The sequence below is a fragment of the Ambystoma mexicanum genome, chromosome 1p (assembly GCF_040938575.1).
Source record: "Ambystoma mexicanum isolate Mex_15411 chromosome 1p, UKY_AmexF1_1, whole genome shotgun sequence".
Lineage (NCBI taxonomy): Eukaryota > Metazoa > Chordata > Amphibia > Caudata > Ambystomatidae > Ambystoma > Ambystoma mexicanum.
Genome location: NC_090921.1, coordinates 729,219,798 through 729,243,705, shown reverse-complemented (window position 1 = coordinate 729,243,705; position 23,908 = coordinate 729,219,798). Strand labels below are relative to the sequence as shown.

The 23,908-nt window shown below is 42.2% G+C and overlaps 1 protein-coding gene across 1 annotated transcript in view; it reads left to right on the top strand.

Moving 5' to 3' along the window:
* Positions 1–23,908, top strand: part of LOC138507837 (E3 ubiquitin-protein ligase DCST1-like) — a 484,214-nt gene that overhangs the window by 90,583 nt on the left and 369,723 nt on the right. Inside the window, exon 5 of the mRNA XM_069625446.1 lies at positions 17,704–18,055. Coding sequence (XP_069481547.1) covers positions 17,704–18,055 — 352 coding nt within the window. The remainder of the gene's footprint in view (positions 1–17,703; positions 18,056–23,908) is intronic.

Genomic DNA, 23,908 nt, shown 5'->3' with positions numbered 1-23,908 from the left:
CTTCCATCTTCAACCTCACTGCATGTTTAAAGACTTCAATGTCCCCAACTGGCTTGGACCATTTACATGGACCATTTCTCAATACAGGCGGAAGTTTGATTCTCACTCGTCCTCCAACCATCAACGTTGGACTCCCTTTTTTTTTGTACTTACAGACACATCATGAGTTCTCTTGTTTCTTAACTGCATAGTTCTGATGTTCTGGCATGCATCTCCGAAATCCTTCCTTATCACAGTCATTCTTTTTAACCAGGATGGTGTTAACTTAGTGTTAGCTTTCCTACCTCTACTCATTTCAAATGGCGACAGGCCAGTCGTACAGTGTGTTGTGAAACGGTGTGCATCAATCTTTTGTTTAACAGCTTCTTCCCATTTCACACCGTTTGCCCAAGCCCATCTCACAGCATCTTTAAGCACTCTGTTAAAACGCTCGACCACCCCATTAGTCTGTGGGTGATATATGGCGCTTCTTTTATGTACAATGGAATTTTCCACACAAAATTTTTCCATTTCTCTTGAACGGAATTGAACTCCATTGTCTGTTAGTATGCTTTTGGGTAAACCTTCCCTTCCACATACTTCTTTTAAGAAATCAACTACCATTTTTGCAGTCATGCATGGTTTAATTATGACTTCAACCCATCTAGTCAAAAGATCAATAATCACTATACAATACTGTTGTTTTCCCTCACTGTAAATTGGACCTATTATGTCCATACCCAGATCTTCCCATATGTTACCTGGAAGTTCAGTAATTACCATGGGGTATTTCTCACTCACACATCCTCTATCACTCTCTTTGCAAAGGATACAGTCACGTATGACTCTCTCAGCCTGTAGATCATATCCTGGCCACCAGAATTCATCTTGTATTCTTCTCTTCGTCTTTACAATTCCTTGGTGGCCTTCATGACCTAACTCAATGATCTTCCGACGTAGGCTTACAGGTGGAACAATTCTGTCACTCCTCATAATTCTGTTATTTTCCACCTTCAGTTCATTCGCAACCTTCCAGAATTCCAACAGTCCATTTTCTTCATATTTGGTCTTGGTCAATGCATCACCACTTATAATGATGTGTTTCAACTTATTGAACATATCATCCAACTCTTCTGCTTCGTTCCATTCCTTTTCCGATATAGATAGTTCTTCAATATTTAACACAACCTCAGATTCCATATCTTCAACGTCATCTACCTCCAAGACATTAGTGAGCCTTGATAAACAATCAGCAGCACGATTTTTTATGCCTGGTACATATTTCACTGTACTATTGTACTCTTGCAGAAGTATGACCCATCTTTTCATACGATTTGAGACATTGTCCAAACCCTTACTCATTATGACATGGACTAATGGTTTGTGATCTGTGCGAAACTCCACTTCTGTTCCCCAAATGAAATTTCGAAACTTCTCTGCCGCCCATTTAATGGCCAACATCTCTTTTTCAATGGCTGCATATGTTTTTTCAGCTCCCTTCAGCAATCTGGATGCAAAGGCTATCAATCTCTCTTTACCATCACTTTCTTGTGTGATAACTGCACCAAGACCTACATTGCTGGCATCTGTCGTGATAACGGTTTTCTTACCACTCTTGAAATTTCTCAATGATGGCGCTTTATTCAGTTCGTGTTTTATCCACTTAAATTCTTCTTCACATTCTGTATCCCATGCAAATGTTTTCTTCTTCAATAATTCACGTAGAGGAACGGTATGTGCAGCAAAATCACGCATGAATTTTGAATAGTATTCAGCCATGCCGATGAATGTACGTACTTCCTCTTTAGATTTGGGCCTTGGCATATTTTCTATTGCTTCTACCAGTTGTTTCTTGGGTCTTACTCCCTCTGCCGATATAGTATGTCCTAAATATTCAATTTCACCACAATTTATCTTGCATTTTTCTTTACTAAGGGTCATTCCAGCTTCGTATAATTTCTTGAATACTTGTCGTATTTTCTCATCATGTGTTTCCTGGTCAGTAGCATGTATCAAAATATCATCCTGGAAGCATATAACACCATGATCTCCTTCAAACAGTTTATGCATGACCTTCTGGAAAACAGATGCAGCTGATATTAGCCCAAACGGTAGTCTCCTATACTGATATAGACCATCCGGCGTAATAAATGCTGTCATGCATCTGGATTCTTTGTGTAGATTCACCTGATGGTATGCCGAAGTCAAATCAAGGGTGGAGAAATGCTTCGATGGACCAATCGTGGAAACTATTTCATGAATGTTTGGAAGTGGGTGTCTGTCGGGAATTACACATTTATTCAGCTCACGCATGTCAACACATATTCTCAATTTTCCAGATTTCTTCCTTAAGACAACCAACGGGGATACCCATTCGCTGGCATCAATACTTTCTATGACTCCTTGCTCAACCAAATTTTTTATTTCTTTCTTGACTTCTTCTCTCATAGAAAGAGGAATATTCCGTAATTTCTGCGCCACCGGAATACATCCTGGTTTCATTCTGATTTTATGTGAATACCCACGTAAACACCCAATTTCATTCTTGAACACCTTCTTCATTATTTCTTCCATTTTCTCATGTGTTAAACGTTTCCTTGTTTCATCATTTTCAATATTCATCACTGATTCGTCAGCATTGGCGTCCAATCTCACTCTGAGTTTGCTCTGATGGGTCCAGCTTAATAAAGGAATTCTCCCAGATTTTGTAATGTAAATCTTCCCATTCGCCTTTCTGTTTTTAAATTTGAGTGAACCCCAAAACCATCCAATGATATCTATTTTAATGCCACCATAGGCTCTGGGTCGAATGTCAGGTTCATACAAATATTCATGTTTCTTTCTGTCCCACATCTCTTGTGGTATTAGTGTATATTTGGCACCAGAATCAACCATCATGTGCATATTCACTCCACCTATACACACCATGGCTTTAGGGCTTTCTATTTCTTCTTCCTGATCTTCATCAGATATAGCAAAAACACATTCATCATCATCAATATTACTGTCATTATCACTACTAATCCAATTCATGGAAGTATTTGATGCTTTGCAACATCTGGCATAGTGGCCCTTGCCCTTGCATTTGCCACATATAATTTTCAAAGCAGGGCATTCAGGATTATCGGCCCAATGGTCAGTGCTGTCACACCTAAAACATCTTCCCTCATTTCTTCTTCTTCTTGGGTTGCCTCCTTGTCTGCGTGGACTTCTTCTCTTCTCATTTACTCTGGTTGCACCTCTGCCCCTTCTATTTCCATTCCACGATGAATTACGAAGTCTTCCTGATTTGTCTCTGCTGCTAGTTACATCCATCACTTGGGTTATTGATTCAGTGCCTTTATTTGTGTTCATAGTGTTATTACTCTTTGGAGTTTCCTGTTTAATCTCCACAGACTGCATCCTGTTTTCTAGTTCCTGAACACATTTTTCCGTATGTTCAACTTCTTTGGCTATCCTCAGAACTGTGTCAAGGGGTGGGTCATCTTCAGCCCACAACTTTTCCCTCACCTTGCCGCTTCTGCACTCTAACATGAATTGGTCACGTAGTCTCTCATCCAATTGTGCATTGAATTTACATGTTCTGGCTAATTTCCTTAAATTAGTTATGTATTGTTCAACACTTTCGCCTTCCTCTTGAATTTTCTTCCCGAACTTGTACCGTTCTAGTATAGTGCTTAATTTCTTTTCATAATGTTTACTCATTTTCTTCACAGAACATTCATAGTCGTTTAAATCTGCACTCTCTTCTGGTAATAGTTCTGGCAGATCTTCAAATTTTTCTTGTCCAGCCGGTCCTAAGCAGTGTAACAGAAGAGATTTTCTTTTCTCTATACTACAATTAGGACCGCACACTACTCCTGCATAGTGTTCAAAAGCCTTGATCCATCTCATCCATGGTATTGAGGGTTCCCCTACATCTGTCAAAAAGAACATGGGAGGTGGAACACCACTGAATGCCATTTTGAATGTCCTATTAAGACTTGGCCTAATTAATAGTGCGCACAATATTGGCAGTGTGCCTCTGTGGTAACTCAAAATCCGGTTCACATTCGCTTTTCAGTATCAGCGTTTCCCATTAAAATGCATTTCACACCGTTTAAATAACACTCTTGTCCTGCAATTAAAAGTAGTTAGCTACCAGAGTTCACTTCCTCATCTATAGCGTGGTGTACGGTACAAAATTTTACTTTTATCATTCCCTGCTATTAAAGGTAGTTTGTTAACCAGAATTCACTTGCTCATCTATAACGTGGTGTACAGTATACAATTTCCGTGTACACACTGTGGGCTGGTTGAGTGGGCGGGATATTCTCCTGGACTGTTTCCAATTTGAAACAACGAAAGCACTTACGTGATGATGTGCTCTTCGCAGACGGTAGGGTTATAAGGTGGCTGCTGCTACGTTCACGGGAACGGAGCGGCCATACTCATTGTTGGGCCACTGCCACGCTCGGGAAACAGAGCGGAGCGGCCCTGTTCCCCTGGAAATGTTCTCCGGAAACTGAACGCACAGGCGGAAGGAGGCGGTGGAGCCCGAATCCTCGTCGCCACTTGAAGTATATTTCACACGGAGGCGTATTACGGTAAGTTATGTATTTATTGTATATATATATATATATCATGTAAAGGGGATAAATAGTTATGTGGTAACGGGCTCCACCGGCTGACGACCTGTTCCGTTGGCATTTCAAAGTCGCCTCTGCTTGCTCACACTCGATGCGCCCTCTGCACTGTGACGTGCTTCAATGGATCACCTCTCGTGCTTGCCTGGTCACGAGCTCTGCGGTCTTTAGCTGGATTGTTTATACTACAGTCTTGTTGAAGTGGATTCATGGATGCTTCAAAATTCGCTCCAACTCAATCCTAGTAAAACTGAGGTAATTCTCTTTGGACCAAAATATAAGTTTCATAGCCAGGAAAGCCTACCTACCAATCCTGTCCTGTTCGAGCTTCCAATGAGCTATCCCACAAAAGTAAACAATCTTGGCTTTTGGTGGCAAAACCATCTCTCGCTAGATGATCAGATAGGTCAAGTGGTTAAAGCATTGTTCTTTAAATTACGATTGCTCCGAAGAGCAACTCCTTTTATCGGGTTATAATATTTACTGAGTGCGATGGGCTCTTTTATCAATTCAACAATGGACCATTGCAATCTGTTATACTCATGTGTTTCTTCCCAACAACTCTTTCAACTGCAAAAGTTTCAAAATGCAGCTGTTCCTCTCATCTTTAATCCATCTCACTCTGACATGTCTCTATTTGTCAGCAGTCTATTCATTGGCCAACAGTGGATAAAATATTTGATTTTAAAATCCTATGTTTGACTTTTAAATGTCTGCACAACCCTGCCCCATTATATCGGAAGGAATAAATCTGAGGGTAGCAGTACGCTCTCAAGATAAAATGCTGCTCATTGTTGCCTCTTCCTCTTCTCAGAGAAGAGATCAGAGAGTGTGTTTGCTCCTAAATTATGGATGCCCTTCCTCAGAAGACATGAGAATTGCACAATTTTCTTCCATTGCAAAAAGTAATTAAAGCTGGCTATTCTGTTAGTATTTTTTCCTGTTATGCCTGCAATGGTATTCTAGCTTCTACTGGTTTCATGGTTTGCATGGCTTGTTTCGCACCGTGACACTGCTTATTCTGCATGTAATGCATTAGAAATCTATATTGTATTACATTGCATTACCATATAAGGTAATTCACTTGCTGAGATCTGGCTTCGATTCCCAGGCTAGTGCCTTTGTGTGGAAGAAAGTGGTCAGGGCTGAGTTTGGGACTGCGAGATTCCAATACACATCCCTGCTAGGAAGTTTCTGATGTTGAGCAGATGTGAGGTTTGTCACTGTCAATGATTTAACTGCCCTTACCTGTTTGAAAAGATGCTATTCATTGCTACAGCAGCCCCCTGTCCAAATGTGGGAACAGAAGAGGTGCTCTGACACATTTTCTCAGGTCAATCACTGGAGCCACGAATCTGAAGAAGAGCCCATGCTGAAGACCAGGAATATTGATACCAAAGACAACCAGCATTGTGAAAGTCCTCTCCCAGAGAAGCATTGCTACTTTTGCTGCAACCAGCCAAGACCCTGGTCAGTGCTTCAACCCTTGTACTGCTGGGACCAGCTAGTCATGTTTCCTCCACCTGAAGACTGCTGTCAAGGGGCATTGGGAGTGTCCCAGGATCATCCTGTGGGCCGCCCATGCGAAAACAAGGCCTCTCTGCTGCATCAGTCACCGCCCCAAAATGGAACTTGGAACTTTGCAGATCATCAACCTGTGGCCTAAGATCACCTCTCCTGCTATTGCTTCTCTCCTAGATGAAGAGGGGCCTTCCTAGAGATGGACCTTTACAGCCACCATGAATCTCGTCTACTTACCCCTGAGTTGGGTTTCTTTGATGTTGCCCTGCTTCTGCTGTGTCCTGGAGGGCTCTTCCCATTGTTGGGCTTGTTCTGGCTGCTGCCGTGAGGTGACTGGCCTGTCCAGCTGCAAGTCTTTAAAGGCTATCTTAGAAACCAAGATCGGAACTGAATCATAACCGGACCCAATCCCAATTCCATCTTCAGCCAGACAAACTGGCATCTGTGGACCTCCATCAGTGGGACCAACAGCAGAAGTAAGGTTCCCAAGTTGGTTTGAGCACCCCAGGGCTGGTCACTCAGAACATTGGGGAAAGGAGCATGAATGTACTCAACTGATTTCACTCCCCCTCCAACAATAGGGATTGTATGGGTGTAAAGTGCACTCCTTAAACCTCTCTTGCCTGGGTGTGATTGGTGGAGTTCTAGCCAAGTATCCCCCCAAGAGTAGCACCTAGTGCTGTGGATTTAAGAGTGCATTCCCTTAAATGCTCACTTACCTGTTAAATCCCCAAATGCTTTTAATGTACATCTTTCTACCATCCTGTTGGCTTTGTCATAGCTTGTACGGGGAACCTTTGGGCCTTCCAATTCCTCTCTTGGGTGCTTACCTGTAGCATTCATTTAAGCTATTGAGGCACTAGGCCTACTTACCTGATAGGCAAAGCCTGCTAAGGCTAGGGTGTCTGCCTCATATTTAGTCTGCAGAATATAAAATGTATGTTTTCATGCATTGTTCTTTTCACTTTACTTGTTCCAGTTTCAGTGCTCTGCTTTACTGAACTGCTGTTACAGTGTTTTAGTGTAACGTTTAGATCATCTCACTTTGAGATTACTAACTGTTTAAGTATGTGTGGGTAACGTGTGTTGTGTGATATATTACTTGTTGGTCTATTCAAGCCTAATAAATTAGTATATTGTTGTACTTCTGTGTGGATACTAATATTTGTCTCTATGTGTGGTTAACTGTACTTACACCCCACCCCATAGTGCCTTACTACTTATACCATGTTACCGTCACTGATTTTGGCTAGTCTAAGTTGTGTTAACTGGCTTTGCTGGCCTCTCAAAACCCTCCCACAGGGCTGGTTCTAAAACTCCATGTTAAGAGAGACGTTTTTAGGAAAGACAAAATTCTTTAGCACTACTGAAAATGAAATGCAGTTCCAGTGGTAAAAGCAGCATCCATATGTCTATGACAACATCAAGGTGGAAATGACTTTGGCAAACAGCCTTTGCCCATTTATTTGATTGCTTATAGCGCGACCTAGCTCAAGAGCAGCAGAGAGCTTTACAACAGGATTGTGCCAGAATTTGGCTTGGTATTTTGTACAGTAATGAAGTATTGTTGGTGGAGGGAGAGAGGGATCTGTATTCGTCCAGTAGGTGTTGTTGAAACAGCCACATTTGTTGTGTTTTGTAGAACTGGAGGATGGTAAGGCCATTTCGATCCTCTACTGGGCTTGGTTTCCAGATGGTCGGTTGGGACAGAATGACGGCTTCCAAGTCTTCTCTTCATGTGCTAGCTTTGACTGAAGCTTCAATGCGTCATAATACCTAAACTGAACTCAGTCCCAGACATTATGGATCGTAATAGCTAGCTGAACAGTACAATGAAGCTATGAACTCAGCCCTCGACCACATAGCTCTGCTGAAATTAAGGAATAGCAAACCGAAAAAGCATCTTAACTCATGGTTCACTCCTCATCTAAAAAATCTTAGGCTGATTAAAAGAAAACTTGAAACCGCTTGGAGACTCTCCCCATCAGCCGAAAATAAACTTAACCTCTCCAAGGCCTCATCCCAATACAAGAAAGACATATTATTAGCCAAACAGGAAACTTATAATACCAGAATATCTCAATCTAAATCTAGTGTCAAAGAATTGTTCAGTATTTTGAAAGAACTGGAAACTCCTATTGTTCCACAAGAAAACTGTACCAAGGACAAAAAATGGTGCTCTAGTATACAACTTGCCTTAACAAATAAAGTAGCTAACCTACAAACTAAAATTGCTCTCAAGAAAGCATCTCTAATGCCTCACATCCCTCAGAGCTTAGTGCCACCACCACAGCCTAATCAAGAAGCCCGATTCTGCTTCTCTAAAGTATCGACCATTGAGGTAGAAAAGGTCATTCTGGGACTTAAACCGTCCAACTGTAAAGGCGATCAATGCCCAGCACAACTTATTAAGGATGCTGCGAGAGAACTATCGCCATTCATAACTAAACTCATCAACTCCTCCTTCACCACAGGCACGGTACCGAACAACCTAAAAGAGTCTTGGGTACTGCCACTATTAAAGAAACAAACCCTCGACCCTGCCATTCCTACAAACTTCAGGCCCATCACGACTGTGCCCTTTCTTCTAAAAATCCTAGACAAAGTGGATTACATGCAAATACAAAACTTCCTAGAATCCAACCACCTACTCGGAACCCGCCAATCGGGATTCTGCCCGCAACATGGGACCGCAACAGCTTTAATAGATTTTAAGGCCCAACTAGATGAGTGCAGAGACAATGGCCAAGCAGCCCTACTCCTCCTCCTGGACCTTTCAGCTGCATTTGACTTAGTTGACCATTCAGTCTTATGCAGCCACCTAGACTCTGCAGCCCATTTCTCTAAAGAGGCTATAACATGGATCAAGTAATTCCTGAGTAACCGGACTATGAGAGTCTTCTCTCCATCAGCCTCAGCAGACCCGATCCCTATAACATGCGGTGTACCACAAGGATCTTGTGTGTCACCTACCCTCTACAATGTTTTCACAAAGCCCCTCTTTGACGAAATGGATCATCTGGGTATCGCCTACACCAACTACGCAGACGATACCCAGATCCTCCTCCCACTTTCAGGAGATTACGCCAAAGATCTGGCTCTAGTGAATAGAATCTATAGTTTTATTCAGGCATGGATCGCCACCCACGGCCTATGCCTGAACAATGATAAAACTGAGCTCATTATCCTAGGCACTTAAACCTATATTTCCAAACTCAGCCCTGACTATGCCAACTTCATTATTGATGGGAATAACATAAAAGTAGCTAATGAAGTGAAGACCCTAGGATTTTACCTAGACACCACCATGAACTTTGCTAAACAAGTTAATTATCTAGCCTCTGCTACGGCATACACGTGCAAACTTATCAGAGCTAGTAAACAATTCCTCTCCACAGATAGCTGCATTACACTTGCCAGAGCCATTATACTTTCCAAATTGGATTATTGTAACGGACTCTACATTGGGGCAAATGAACAGACCATCCATACATTTCAAGTCCTCCAGAATAATGCCCTGAGAGCAGCTCTTAGAATTAACAGAAATGATCATATATCCTCTGTAAGAAAAGATTACAAACGCCTATCCACTTTTGATAAAATTCAACTTAAGATCGCCTCCCTTACCCACAAGTGCCTCAACAATAAAGCACCTCCCTACCTCATGGACAGGTTATGTAAAAGAACCTTGTCTAGACCATCAAGAACAGCCAACGCGAACTGCCTCCAAGTTCCGCGCTTCAAACTCTATACCATAGGAGGACACAGCTTCCCAGTCAAGGCTGCACAGTTGTGGAACTCCCTTCCCCATGGCTTCAGAGAATCTCAGCCCTTCGCTAATTTCAGACAGAACCTGACCAGGTGGCTGAGAGCTAACGACATCTAACTATTCTGACCTGCACGTCTCTTTTTGATGTACCTCCCTTGTCGCCTACCCTCTGCTCCCGGAGCTTACTTACTATGTGATTAAAGTTCTGTGCGCACCTCATTACTATGACATTTGAATCTGTTTTTTTGCACCTCATTACTATGACATTTGATTCTGTTTTTTTGCAATGCATTGTTCCTGGCACTACTTGACCTGATATGAAACACTTTATATAACTGCATATTATAACCCTATGACTATCCAGTATACATGCACCCTGTTATTCTGTTGTTCCTTGACCTTGATCCTGCCTTGCATATACTTTGCCTATTGTAACATCGCTGATGTCCCTGTATTTTCCTACTTACCATGTACTTGTAACTAAGTTGAGCATATTCTTGTCTTTTTGCGGCCCTGATGCCCCAGGGTCTGGTGCGCTCTATAAATAATAAACTAAACTAATGTATATTGGTGTTCCGCTTGAGACTGCTTGAATATCATCCTTGCAAGAAGGGGGAGCCAGTGAAGTGTGCGCTGTGTTGGAGAGATATGGTTGAATTTGTGGGCACCTGTATTGAAGTGTGCTGCAGCTTGGTGTGCTCCTTTGAGGGGGGAGGGGGTGCGGCTGGAAGCACTGTAAGGTGGGCATTAACCCCATCAATGTGTGAGATAAAACGAAGGCTTGGACCACCGAATGGAATTCGTTAGATGGATTGAAGGATTTGATTTTGCAGAGTGTGTGGATCTGTAGCCATGAGGTTTATGCCTTTTTGGCTATGTGTTTTTGGAAGGAGAGTCTAATGGCAACAATGAAGCCCATGGATTTGGCTCAGTTTGACTGAGGGGTGAATCTTTTCAGGCACATGTCATCCAACCATTGTTTCACAAGTTGTTGTTTGGTGGAAGGAACGATGAGGACAAATTCGTACTTGGTCAGATCCAGTTTAAGGTAAGGATTTGACAGCCATGTTTGGATAGTAGCCAGGCATTCCTGGAGGCAAGCCATATCCTGGGCACCACTGACCTTCAGGTACAGATGAGTGTCATCAGCCTACTGATGGGTGGCTCTGTTTGGGCCACTTCGGAAAGTTCCTAAGGTATCAAAGTATAGATTGAAGATGATTGGGGAGATAATGGAACCTTAGGGGATCCCAAACATGACTGGGTGTCGAATGGATCTTAAGGAGCCCATCTGTATGTCCTGGTGTCTACCAGATAAGTAGGATGCAAACCATTTTAGGACTGTTCCAGAGAAGCCCATTCTGTAAGTAAGTAGGGATAGGGATATTTGCTGATCAACTGTGTCGAAGGCAGCTCAGAGGTCTAAGAGGACTAGGAGACAGGAGTCAGTGACTCTGAGTGCATCGTCCACCACTTGAATGGTTGCAGTCTGAGTGCTGCATTTGGAGTGGAAGCCAGACTAGTAATCAGGGCAGGGGGGAGGTCCAGCTGGTCGGGGGTGGCAAGTAGTTGGGTCGCAACTACTTTCTCCATAAACTTCCTGATAAACGGGAGGCTCGTGATGGGAAGGCACACAATTGGAAACCATCATATCAGTGGATGCAAGATCATATGTCATAGGAGAGTTGTCGATGCAAAAAGGTGGGCAAGAGACAAACAACATCATCTTTACATTGAAGGTGCTCAGTAAGACTGTCCTGCACTACCCAGTGATCGAAAAAGAGATGCTGGTGCGTATCTAAGCAGTAATTTATTTTTGATCATACCTCTGGATAGATAATTTTGATTACAGACGGATCACAAACCAGGATCTGTTCTGAGGCAATCAAGGCTACCATCCAAGGGGTAGGAATATCATTTTAACATAGAACATTTACCTGGTGGGATCACCTCCACGCTGACTGTGGCAACTACCATATACATACAAGTACATACAAAAGGCATCATGTGTCAGTAAAAGTGGCACGAAAGTATGAGTAACAATGTAATCCAACAACAAGTAATCAAACACACTAATTCATGGTGGCCAGATAATGGTATTTGCTAGTTGCACAACAACTCTACCAGAAAGTTGTCCCTGAACTGTAAACCCAATGGGATGTTTTGATGAGTTGAGACACATTTGTCTTACCAACACAACCACAGATGAAGCAAATGAACTTGAGCTATGGGGGCCAGCTAGGTACCACCCTAACATAAAAGGATGACAGTGTTGTGTTTGCGGTAGCGGTGAATTCCAATTTCAAAAGATTCATTTACAGGTGCTACGTTTGCAAAGGAAGTAATACAACTCCCATGACAAGGCGGGCACCACTCTAAACAATAGAGTCTATTTGAGAGAACCCATAGAGCAAATACTCTGCAATCATTGCTACACAGTGGTGATGGTTGACTACACAACCAAATGTGTGGAGGTGGAGTTTCTTGAAGAGTTAACCACAAGAACAACTAGGAAATTCTTCACCGCAGTGTTCAAGAGAGAGGGATATCCATCCCAAATGGTAACAGATATTGGAGTCCAGTTCATCTCATCTCAGCGAAGAAGTCAAGGTTCATATCACAGAGTGGCATATGCAGGAACGTCATTTAGGGATCGCCAGGGGTCGCAACTGTGACCCCTGAGGTTTCCCTTGCTACCCCTGTGGTCTCCCTTGCTACCCCTAAAAAAAGAAAAATGTGTGTTTTTTTATGTGAGGTCCTGGTCTGTGGCCTGTGCATGTGGCTCTTTGCTTCTGGAGTGGCTGGCTTTTTTGTTCAGGCCTCTTAAAAAAACGTGCAGCAGTGAACCTAAATAAAAAAAGAATAGGAATACTTAATAGGTTGTCTTTCTGGAATTCATTACAATAATTGCTAGACTCTTCAAAGGATTATTGCAGGCACACTTCAGTGGGTGAGTCACTGATTTAGGGGGTAATTCATGGATTATTTGCGCTGAAAATTTGTTAAACAGGGATTTGCGGGCAGAGTGGTGCACGCATCCCGTTTTTTTCGCCGCAAATAATCCATGAATTACCCCCTTAGTCTGTTCTTAAACATCTCAACTCAGCCTTTCATCCTTCTGAGGTTGATAAATGAGTACCAGCCCAGGCTGGGTGATATTGTATGTATATTTGTTCTATATAAATTGCTACATCATTATCATTTGGCCAAGGAAGTCTGCTTGCATTCACAGTAATTTGGTGATATGGGCCTTTCTCACACTGATCTTAACGATACATATGCGACCCATTCTTGTATGAAATGTATATCACATTATATTGATATCGTAAAATATGTCTCAGTGAGGAACAATGCTATGTGAGGCCACTCCCTGTTTTGTCAAGGGGTGAAAGGTTGTGTTCCATCACTTCCTGTGATATCGCTTCGTGTGGAGTCAAATGACATAACTTCCTGTGATGTCGTCAGAGGTCAAGGGTCATGTGAGGTCAATTCCACTACCCCTGGCATCGTGGTGAAATGGCGTCCCTGGACATATGCCACATAAAGTCAGCCATGTACCAACAAAGACGTCAGTGGAAATGTTGAACAAATTCTTTAAAGGGACCATAGTGGCAGCGTTCGCAGGAGGCCTAAAATGTCCGGAAGAAGTCCACAAGACTAAAACAGACCATAGGGCATCTCAAACTAGCATCACATTTGGCACAGGGGGAACCTGCACAAACACAGCTTATATTCCAATGGATCTTGCAAGAAAAAACTCTGAAGAAAAACAAATGCAAGTCAGACACTTATTAAAGAGCCAACAATTAAGAAAAAAGTTGAATTATGTCACGACCCTAGCAAAACGAAAAAGTGATGACTGGAAGGTTTTGAATAAATCGTAACCACGGGCAAAGCTCTGGGCAACTCTCCAGACCATCGTTTTTCAGTCTGCCAAGCCATTACAGAAGGGGAAAAACCATATGCAAATCAGGCTTGGTCCTACCCCAAAAAGGGCAGTCCAGCCCGAACTGCTAGGTCACATCCCTTCTGCACGAGACCACAAGCATCCCCAGACATGTTTCAGCCTTGTTGGGCGTCATCAGTGAAGAGTAGCTTGGGTCTCTAGGCCCGGCAGACTCGGGACCCACATCTGGGCATACCCCTCCCACTCGGGGTGACTTTAGCAAAACGAAAAGGTGATGGCTGGAAGGTTTTGAATAAATCATAACCACGGGCAAAGCTCTGGGCAACCCTCCAGACCATCGTTTTTCAGTCTACCAAGCCATTACAGAAGGGGAAAAACCATATGCAAATCAGGCTTGGTCCTACCCCAAAAGGGGCAGTCCAGCCCGAACTGCTAGGTCACATCCCTTCTGCACGAGACCACAAGCATCCCCAGACATGTTTCAACCTTGTTGGGCGTCATCAGTGAGGAGTAGCTTGGATCTCTAGGCCCGGCAGACTCGGGACCCACGTCTGGGCATACCCGTCCCACTCGGGGTGGCTTTAGCAAAATGAAAAGGTGATGGCTGGAAGGTTTTGAATAAATCATAACCACGGGCAAAGCTCTGGGCAACCCTCCAGACCATCGTTTTTCAGTCTGCAAAGCCATTACAGAAGGGGAAAAACCATATGCAAATCAGGCTTGGTCCTACACCAAAAGGGCAGTCCAGCCCGAACTGCTAGGTCACACCCCTTCTGGGACGTGGGTCCCGTGCCTGCTGAGCCTAGAGACCCAAGCTACTCCTCACTGAGGAGCCCTAACAAGGGCGAAACATGTTTGTGGTCTCGTGCAGAAGGGATGTGCCTAACAGTTCGGGCTGGACTGCCCCTTTTGGGGTGGGGCCAAGCCTGATTTGCATATGGTCTTTCCCCTTCTGTAATGGCTTGGCAGGCGAAGAAGGTGGTCTGGAGGGCTGCCCAGAGCATTGCCAGTGGTTAAGATTAATTCTAAACCTTCCAGCCATCAGCTCTTTGTTTTTGCTTTATGTAGCGACCAGACCTCCTGGATTTACAGTCGGAGACTGTCAAAACATCACGTTTTCACATAAACAGAGTGTGACAATGGCAATGTACAGTGCAACACATACAAGTACAGGAAACAGAACATAGCTATGAGGAACCTCTGATGGAAGGCCACGGACGATTGAAAGAATTACAATGTATAAGAAAGAACCACAACGCAGCACAAAGAAGATGGCAGAAGCGAAACACCAACCAGAGCTGAGCCAGAGCCAATACTTGTGCACCGCCCATGGGCCAATGAAGAGGAAAACACACCCGTCCTCAATCAACCTATGGAAGGAGAATCAGAGCAAGGCGAAGAGGAAAGGGAGAGTCTACACTACTCCAGGAAAAACAAAACACCTGCGGAACCGAAGTTCTCAAGGGTGTGGAAGCTCTGCAACAAGTTTAGAGACCCAAGAAACATTAAAACCTTGAAGATCACCTGCACTGAATTCTGAGAAATGCAGAAATTCCTCATTGACAAAGGGCTACAACTCCCACATTTTTCATTTTCATGCTGATAATTTGCCAAACACACCAGGGTGCATTATCCAGGGACCTCTCCGATCCTCGGGCCAGAATATAATGTAAAGATGGTATGGTGGAAATTAAAGCTTACCAGTTACGAAAGGTGTCCACTGGATCCTGTTGCTGGCATCTGTTAAAGCAAAAATTCCAATGATTTCCAGTTGCATTATGGAACTGGTAACTGGTGATTACCAAGTTCGATTGGGTAATAATAATTGCATATAAAAATGTTCTACGTAAAGCGCTTTGGAGAAAAGCGCTATATAAATGAAAAGTTATTCCAGTGTTTAATGACATTTCTTTTGGTTTTGGTTGGTATTTTTTTAACCAGTTGGTTAAATAGGGACACGATTCCCAAAATAATGTTCATCGAAAAAAAGCACTGAGGAGGCACTGTTTTAGGTGCTAGATTTTAGGAAATTCACATGTCCCCCTTACCCACAAAGGTGAACTGTGTATTTACAGGGGCCTGTGCACCAGTATAAATGATGCATTGCCTCCCAGCCCCCATGCACATCATGGCAGCACTTTTTACAGTGAAGGACCCTTCAATGCTCTATCATTGTGACTTGTAAAAAAAAACATCCCATTCCTTGAAACACTTGTGTATAGGTGCGTTATAAATGCCATATCATTTTTTAAGTAGTTTGTATGGTGCTGTTATCAACAGTAATCCAGAGTGCTTAGAAATCAATGTTGCTAGATGCTTCGATCTGGCATAACAAAGTTTTACAGCTTGACAATAGATGCCTGTACTGGCAGAGTTGGGTTAAGAAGGTTATTTTGACTCTGGGTGATATTTTAGATGGGGATCGTCTTTTGACATTTGTAGAAATGCAGAGAAAGTATGGGCTACATACAAGAGAAAGAAAAAGATATGTTTAATTACTCTCATTGATTAACCTCAGGAAGAGTATGGTTAATGATTCCCTGGGGGTCACACCTGTACTGTGTCAACTGCTTACGGGGCAAGAATATACTGTACGTACATACATGAACTTTATGCAATTGGAACAAAAACATGTTGTGGCATGGGATAAACGTAGAATGGCATGGTCAGTTGATCTGAATATTGTTTTCACGGATAAAGATTGGAAAGGTATACTTAGGGTGAGTGTCAATGTAGGAATAGACTTGATTTTGCGTCTAATCAGACAGGAAATTATAGGCAGAGTTTACTGGACACTGGTTAAAATGTATCAATTGAGATTACAAACAGATGATTTATGCTGGGGGTGTGGAATGAATGGGGTACCTTGTTACACCTCTTTTGGTACTTCTTAAGGGTTCAGAGTTTCTGGGATGAGGTGATTGATAGAGTTGAAATGATTTTAAATATTGTTTTACAAATATCGGCAGAACATATAATCCTACTACTACACCGGGATAAATGTAAAAGCTCTATGCAATACAATAATTGGATAGATATGTTACTGGCAATGAGACTGATTCTTCGTGTCTGGAAAACTAGAAAAAAGCCTTCAGTGGAAGACTGGTTAGTTTATTTGCAAACTTTGCCGAATTATGAAAAACTTTCATTCAAGGCAAAAGAAAGAGAATAAGAGTATATTTTAATTTGGGGGCAATTCAATGCCTTATATGATTAAATATTTATGTTGAAGATATTGATGTGGAGTGGGCTATTTTGTTTCTCTTTCTTCTCTTCTCCTTATTCTCTTTTTCTTTCTCTTTTTCTTCTATTTTTTCTGTCCTCTTTATTGGGTGGTTTAGTTTAGTGTTGTCTGAGGGATTTTATGTGTTTGTGTCTGTGTCCTAAACTTATTTGTATTTTTATCTTCTGTAATTGATCTTTTATTGTATTTGAAAGATTTTTAGTATGTTCAGGGGGAGGGCTTTGATTGTGATGTTAATTATTGATATACAACTGACTATATGTTTATGAATTGTTAATTTATGGTTTTTCAATGCACCTCTGTATTATACTGCTATAGAATATTTGTGTGGACATACTAATAAAAAGATGTTTTAAAAAAAAATCAATGTTACTTATTACTGGCATTACTGCCACAATGTGGTACTATATTTAAATAACTGGGAGGGGTACGGGCGTTAAAGGGCTGCAACGCATAGTAATGTTTCCAAGGTAAGAGCATTGCAATTGAGCTGCCTGTCCTGCGCACTAGCAGTGAAATCAAACACCCCACTCTAAAAAGCTTGCACTTCAACCTTTGCCCTTCAGATGCTTATAGAGGAGTACAATTGGTCATAATAACATGTACAAGGTGACAACATTTTTCTTTGTGACATATAACGGGTCCATTTTATTTTCAGCAACAATCAAAGGAGCTCAACAAGGACACCAAGAAAATTGAAACGTTTTTTGAGCCAGTCAGGGAGCAGATAATGAGCCGGGAAGGCCTCGACGAAGAAAAGGAGAATAAAGAGGAGGCAAAGGAGCTAGAGAAGATGCAGGAAAGGGAGAAGGAGAAGGAGAAAGGGGAGGGGAAGGGTAATGGGAACGAGCAGGAGGTGATGAAGGAGAAGGAGCCAGAGATTGAGAACCAGAAGGAGGGGGAGGCGGCGGAGGTGGGGAAGCCAATGCAAAGGAATATCAAGCAGAAATTGAAGAAAGCACTATCCACCCAGAAGCTTTTCGAGATCAAAACCATGCTACGTTGTGAATGTGAGTAGATACAACCTAACCTTATATTGAAAAATAGTCAATGACTACATGCATTTCCCTTACATTTTAAAAATCCCTCCTATGAAGAGGTTTGCCTCAGACCCATGAGCACAGATGTCAGGAGCCGCAGACGCTAGTTAAGTGGCAAGGGTGGCTTTCATATACCAGGTCGAAGTTCACAAACAAACACAAACCTGGCTTGTTGCTTTTAACAGACTAAACCCCCCGTTTGAATTTAGCAATACCTATAAATCTCTTACCTCTACCCATTTGCTTCCTCTCCTAGAGTTCTCTCCTACTCAACATGACTCCCCCATTTATTCCTGCAAGATTATACCCCACACCCCAATACATCCTCTTGCTCCTGCCCTGACCCCAGGCTAGCATGACTATACCCTAAGCCAGGCCTAACTGTCCCCCTCACACTTCCCCAGAATTGCACAAACTACTAGTATTATTGACTAATTAATGAATTAATTAATTAATCTTTTATAACGTACTGTAAGGCAAGCCCCGAATCCAAATGATAAAAATGTATCCAATAAGCCTAAAATTAATGCACGAGATGTGAGAAAAACAAAAAGTTTAATAAATACAGCCGGGCTGGCGAATAATCAAAAAGACATTCAACATTGCATTAGAAAATGGCTGCATTTATAGTAAGAATTAGAAGTGAGGTGATTAAAAGTAAGAATTAGAAGTGAGGTGATTAAAACATGTTACAGGTCATTCACAATTCCCCAGCCTGTGATTGGGTAATGTTATTTGTACTGTAGGAGAATCTGTACAATACCTAGCCCTGTTGAATTATCCCACCCCTCTTGATCATACTATGACTTCAGTTTATTAATTAATTTGCAATGGTACCATCTTCCTTCCCATGATGCTGATTGGATGTCAACCTGTTTACCGTGTATCGTCTAAACTACGTTTTTGATTGGCTATTCCACGTGGAGTATCCTTGGAATGAGTGACTTGAGGGGTTTTGACTAATCCCAATGTGAGATGACAACAAAAATGATATCTCTATATCCTTTCCCATAGACTTCATTGGTTGGCACCAATTTACCGTTCCCACCATTATGAACTGTTCAACTGACAGTTAACATTGCGACTCTTCGTTGAAAACATTGCTCACTTCCCCTTCAATATTTCCTTTCTCATGGCTTGTGCATGACCTTATTAACACTGTCTTAAACCTTATGAAAGGAGAAACTAAGGTGTCTGCAACAGTCACTCTTTTCAATAATATGAGTGTATGTGTACAAATCAGAATAATATGAAAGTATCTCTAGACCAAATGGGTGTGTTGCTTAGGGTTACTCATACAACTTGAAAGGTCTTCGATGCCTGATCGATTCTATTCTATTGGCAATGGTGTCTCATAAGGTTCCTGGCTTGGTGGTTGGGTCTCCTCTAGTGAGGGTTTCCCTACAGGGGGCAGTGTGGCTCCTCAATCGTACTTCCTGAACTGAAACTGAGCCTTTCGCTGTTCATTGTTTAATTCCCACCAAACTGTGACCTTCACTGTTTAAGTTTCAATGCACTAGCTAGGAACATACCCTGTTTATTTCTTTTGTACACATGCTTGGGAACTGGGCTAGGCTGATGTTTCTTAACCAATACATATGCAGTGTCTGTCTCTTAGCTCAAGAGATAGTTACTTCTATGTTGCCTTTGCATGACCTGTCTGCCGAAATTCAGGGCTTGAAATTGTATTTGCCCACCTGTCTTGACCAATCACTTTGCAGCGTTCAGCCGTACTGTTGGAAGCTACTGACTTAGTATGTGTATGCTTTTATTGTAAAGGACTGACTGATATTTTCTGCTAATTCAAGATGATTCTTATGCTTCTGAAATGGCTGTGCGTGTTTCAGGACCCACTTTATGTGTTATTCACTCAATTAGTGTCAAGCCTACATTCATTTGCTATCATGATTAGTGCCCCTGCTGATTTCCTGATTAGTATTAAATGTTGCTATACTCGTTAAGTATGTGTGTGTATATTCAGGTATATGGTTTGCACCTCATGGCTTACATCTTTTCAGGGACATTGCCTAATCAATCACTGTTACTGGTGCGTTGTAGGCCTACAAAGGGAGTTCTACATGTGTGGGGTTGCTTTCTTCATGACCTTGCTTTTCCTTCAAAGGGGAGCTTGTACTCCTGTGCACGTTGGGGGCATTGGATGTACTCCCCAACAGCACTTAATACCGGAGTCCAGTCTCTAAGCAGGACAGGGATTCAAACCTTTGTTGCACTGCGTTGTCTTGCTTCCAAGAGAAACACGCGTTGCCCTATAACCATCCTCCAAGCCCAAAACGTAATTTATAACTCCAGTAAACCAGTAAGGCACGCCACAGAAAATGACAGCGTATAACTCAAAAACCATAACTGTTCCAACCTGTTGACAGGGTCGGACTGGGACAAGAAATAGACCCAGACACCCAAAGAAAAGTGGCCTACCCCTCACCTCAAAAAAGTGGCCTCACGATCATTGACCTCAGATGACATCACCAGAAGTGATGTAATTTGACCCAACCCCAAAGTGACATCCTGTGAAGGGATGAAACGCAACCTTTCACCCCTTGACAAAACAGGAAGTGGCATCAAATAGCATTGTTCCTAAGTACACTGGGAAAAATATGGTTATGATTTCACTAATGTGATATACATTTCATACAAGAATGGATCACCATATGTATCATTAATAGCTGTGTGTATAGATCCATATTGTCAAATAACTGTGAATGCAAGCAGACATCCAAGGCCAAATAATAATGTTATTGTATAGCACTTACACTTAAGCTCTTTTTTATAGAACAAATATGCATACAATATCACCCAGCCTGTGTTGGTACTCATTTATCGATCTAAGAAGGATGAAAGGCTGACATGGCCTTGCTGGGATTCGATGTTGTAACAAAAGGGGGAGCCCTACAGGCGGAACTTTAGGCTAAGTGCAAGTATGCATAACTGGGGTGGTGGTAGCCGCCGAAGAAATTAGAACATTTCTAAAGTGTAGAATGTTGTATTATTTGCGAGAAACTGTGGACCTCATTACGACCCGGGCGGTATGGTATTATCGGTACCGGTAAGGGCACTGGTGCCAGTAATCCCTTACCGCCCAATTCCGAGGTCCCTTTGTGGGTCCTCCCTTAACGGCTGGTTTTACCAGCCGTTAAGGACGGGACCCGCAAAGGGACCTTGGAGGTAATTACGGTACCGCAATTTGCGGTACCGTAATTACCGCCTTCCCCATTTCCATTGAGCCCTATGGGGGCTAAAATGGGAATGGGGAAGGGCCAATGGTGAATGGGGAATTACCGCCCCGCCAACCTTGGAATGGGGCGGTAATTCCGCCATTCACCATGGCGGAATCGGTAAGGTACTCGCGTCAGCCATGGTGCTAATAGCGCCATAGTTAACAATAGCGCCATGGTTAACGCCTGGGTCTTAATGAGGCCCTGTGTTGGTGTTAATGCTAATCACCATAAACCCAGTATGCAAGTATTTCGAATTGTGCTCACATGCAGAGGGATAACAGGACTGTTTTTGGAATAAATCACAAATCTGTTATATGCCCCATAATTCAGGGGACATGTGTTTATTTGCATGTATTGTAAGTAAAAGTCAAGTAGGCATAATATATAAACAAAAATGGTCATTGTCATTGTGAATATGCAAACAAGAAATGGATATAATACTCATATCCATGTATAACCACAACTTAACTAAGCATACGTCCTAGAATAAGAGTGGCTAACAGTGTTGGATTTGGCAGGGAATTACTCTCATCATGAGACAATGAATTCCTAATATTCAAACCAGAAAAGGCAATGACAAGCGATTCATTATTTCTACAATTTTTTAGTTTTTTTGTAGGACATAGATGAACTTCAATACATCCAGTATTACGCAAATAATTGTGATAAGGTAAAACAAACAAAGTAACAACAAAGGTTTAGTACATTTTGCTGGAAAACACAGTTGCTATCTGAGAACATGACACTTTGCTAGGCATAAAAAGTGCTACAGGTCCATTGTCCAAGAGGGAACCTAGACCTAACTGTTTGTTTGTAAATAGAGCAAAACCTTGTTGTTTGCAGTGAAATGTTACACATTAAATGGGTAGTGGCCAACCCTTGCTGGGATTCGAACCTGCAGATCACACACCAATTGCAGCAGCTCAACCCACTGAGCTATCATATTAGCTATAGTAAAATGAGCAATTATCCTGTAGTGGATACCATTAAACTGGTAACTGAGATTTAACAGCAGACCAGTTAAGTTCATCTGTAGGTCTGGTGCAAAGTTGGCTGCATGTCAAGCCTTCATGCCTTCATGCATCTACTTTCAGGCTTCAGAGGTTGGAAAAATAGGGCAATCAGCGCACTCACAGGACATCCCATACTCTCGTTACCTCATACATACAAACAAACATCCTGAACAGCATACCAGTGAGATGGGAAAGATGGATACGTTGCAACAAAGCATTCATTGTGGCACAATGAAGTCAATGGCCACTTGATGTGCTATGGTCAAATATTCGTACATTGTACAGAAGCTTTTAGGCACAAGGATTTTGTCAAGTGACCGAGGACACCGAGATGGAATGTCCTGTGATCACCATAACAGAGACAACGGCAGAAAAAATCATGCTATCACTGCAACTTGCGAAAGTCAAAATACATAGTCCGACATGGATGCTTATTCTACTCTAAAATTGGTTTTTTTATCACTAATATCACTAACACCGGGACCAGACGGGCTAACTAACGCCCATCTGAAACAGGCGCCGGAGGATTGGGCTTTATTTATTGACGCAGTAATTAAAAACATCATTAGAACAAAAACAATCCCATCAACTTGGAAGAAATCTATTGTAGTCCCGAAATAAACGACGGTCCCAGAGAAAACCCAAAGAACTATGGACCAATAGCCCTTTTGGACGTTATTGGAAAGCTCTATGGTTCTCTTTTACTGGACCTCTTTCAAACCTGGGCTAATGAGAAAGGTGCCACTGACCCCTTCCAGTCAGGTTTTGTGAAAAACGCCGGGACTCTGGCTAATATCCTACTGATTAATATCTTAAAAGGTAGGACAAAGGAAGGCAAACCCAAAGTTCATATGACTTTCGTTGACCTGGTTCAGGCTTTTGACCAGGTCAACCAGGAGCTACTGTAGGAAGAACTACGAGTGCAAGATTGCCCGAGAAATATCCTGGAACAAATTCGGGCATTACATACTGATACATCAATGTCAGTAAGATTGAATCAGCAAGGAACCCTTTGAGAACCTATCCAAACATCAAGAGGGGTTAAACAGAGGTGTCTGTTAGCTCCCTCTCTCTTCAATGCTTACCTATGGGATTTTAAAGACACAGAGAAGGTAGTGAGATATTTCCCTCCATCCATGGGAGGTTCATCGATATCCCGTCTCTTATATGCAGACAACCTAATTCTTTTAGACCAAACTCCAATAAATCTGCAACGTCAGTTGGACAATCTGAGTGTCTACATCAGAAAAAATCATTTGGAAATCAACACAACAAAACAAAGATAATGACCTTCCAAAAAGCACCAAGGACACACAATAACTTTATTTGGCAGTTAGAGGGTGCTAAAATTCAGAATGTGAATTTAAATATCTTGCAGTCATCATGAGTAACAACTCCACTGTAGTAAATATGCAACTAAGTCTACAGAATAAAGTCAAAAAGCTGACGAGCCAAGCAAAAGCAATTGAAAGGAAATTTTGTCGATATTCGTTGACTCCAATTCTTCAATACTATCGGACAAAGGTGGTTCCTTCTCTAATTTATGGAGCCGAAGCTTTCCTAAAGATCCCAGA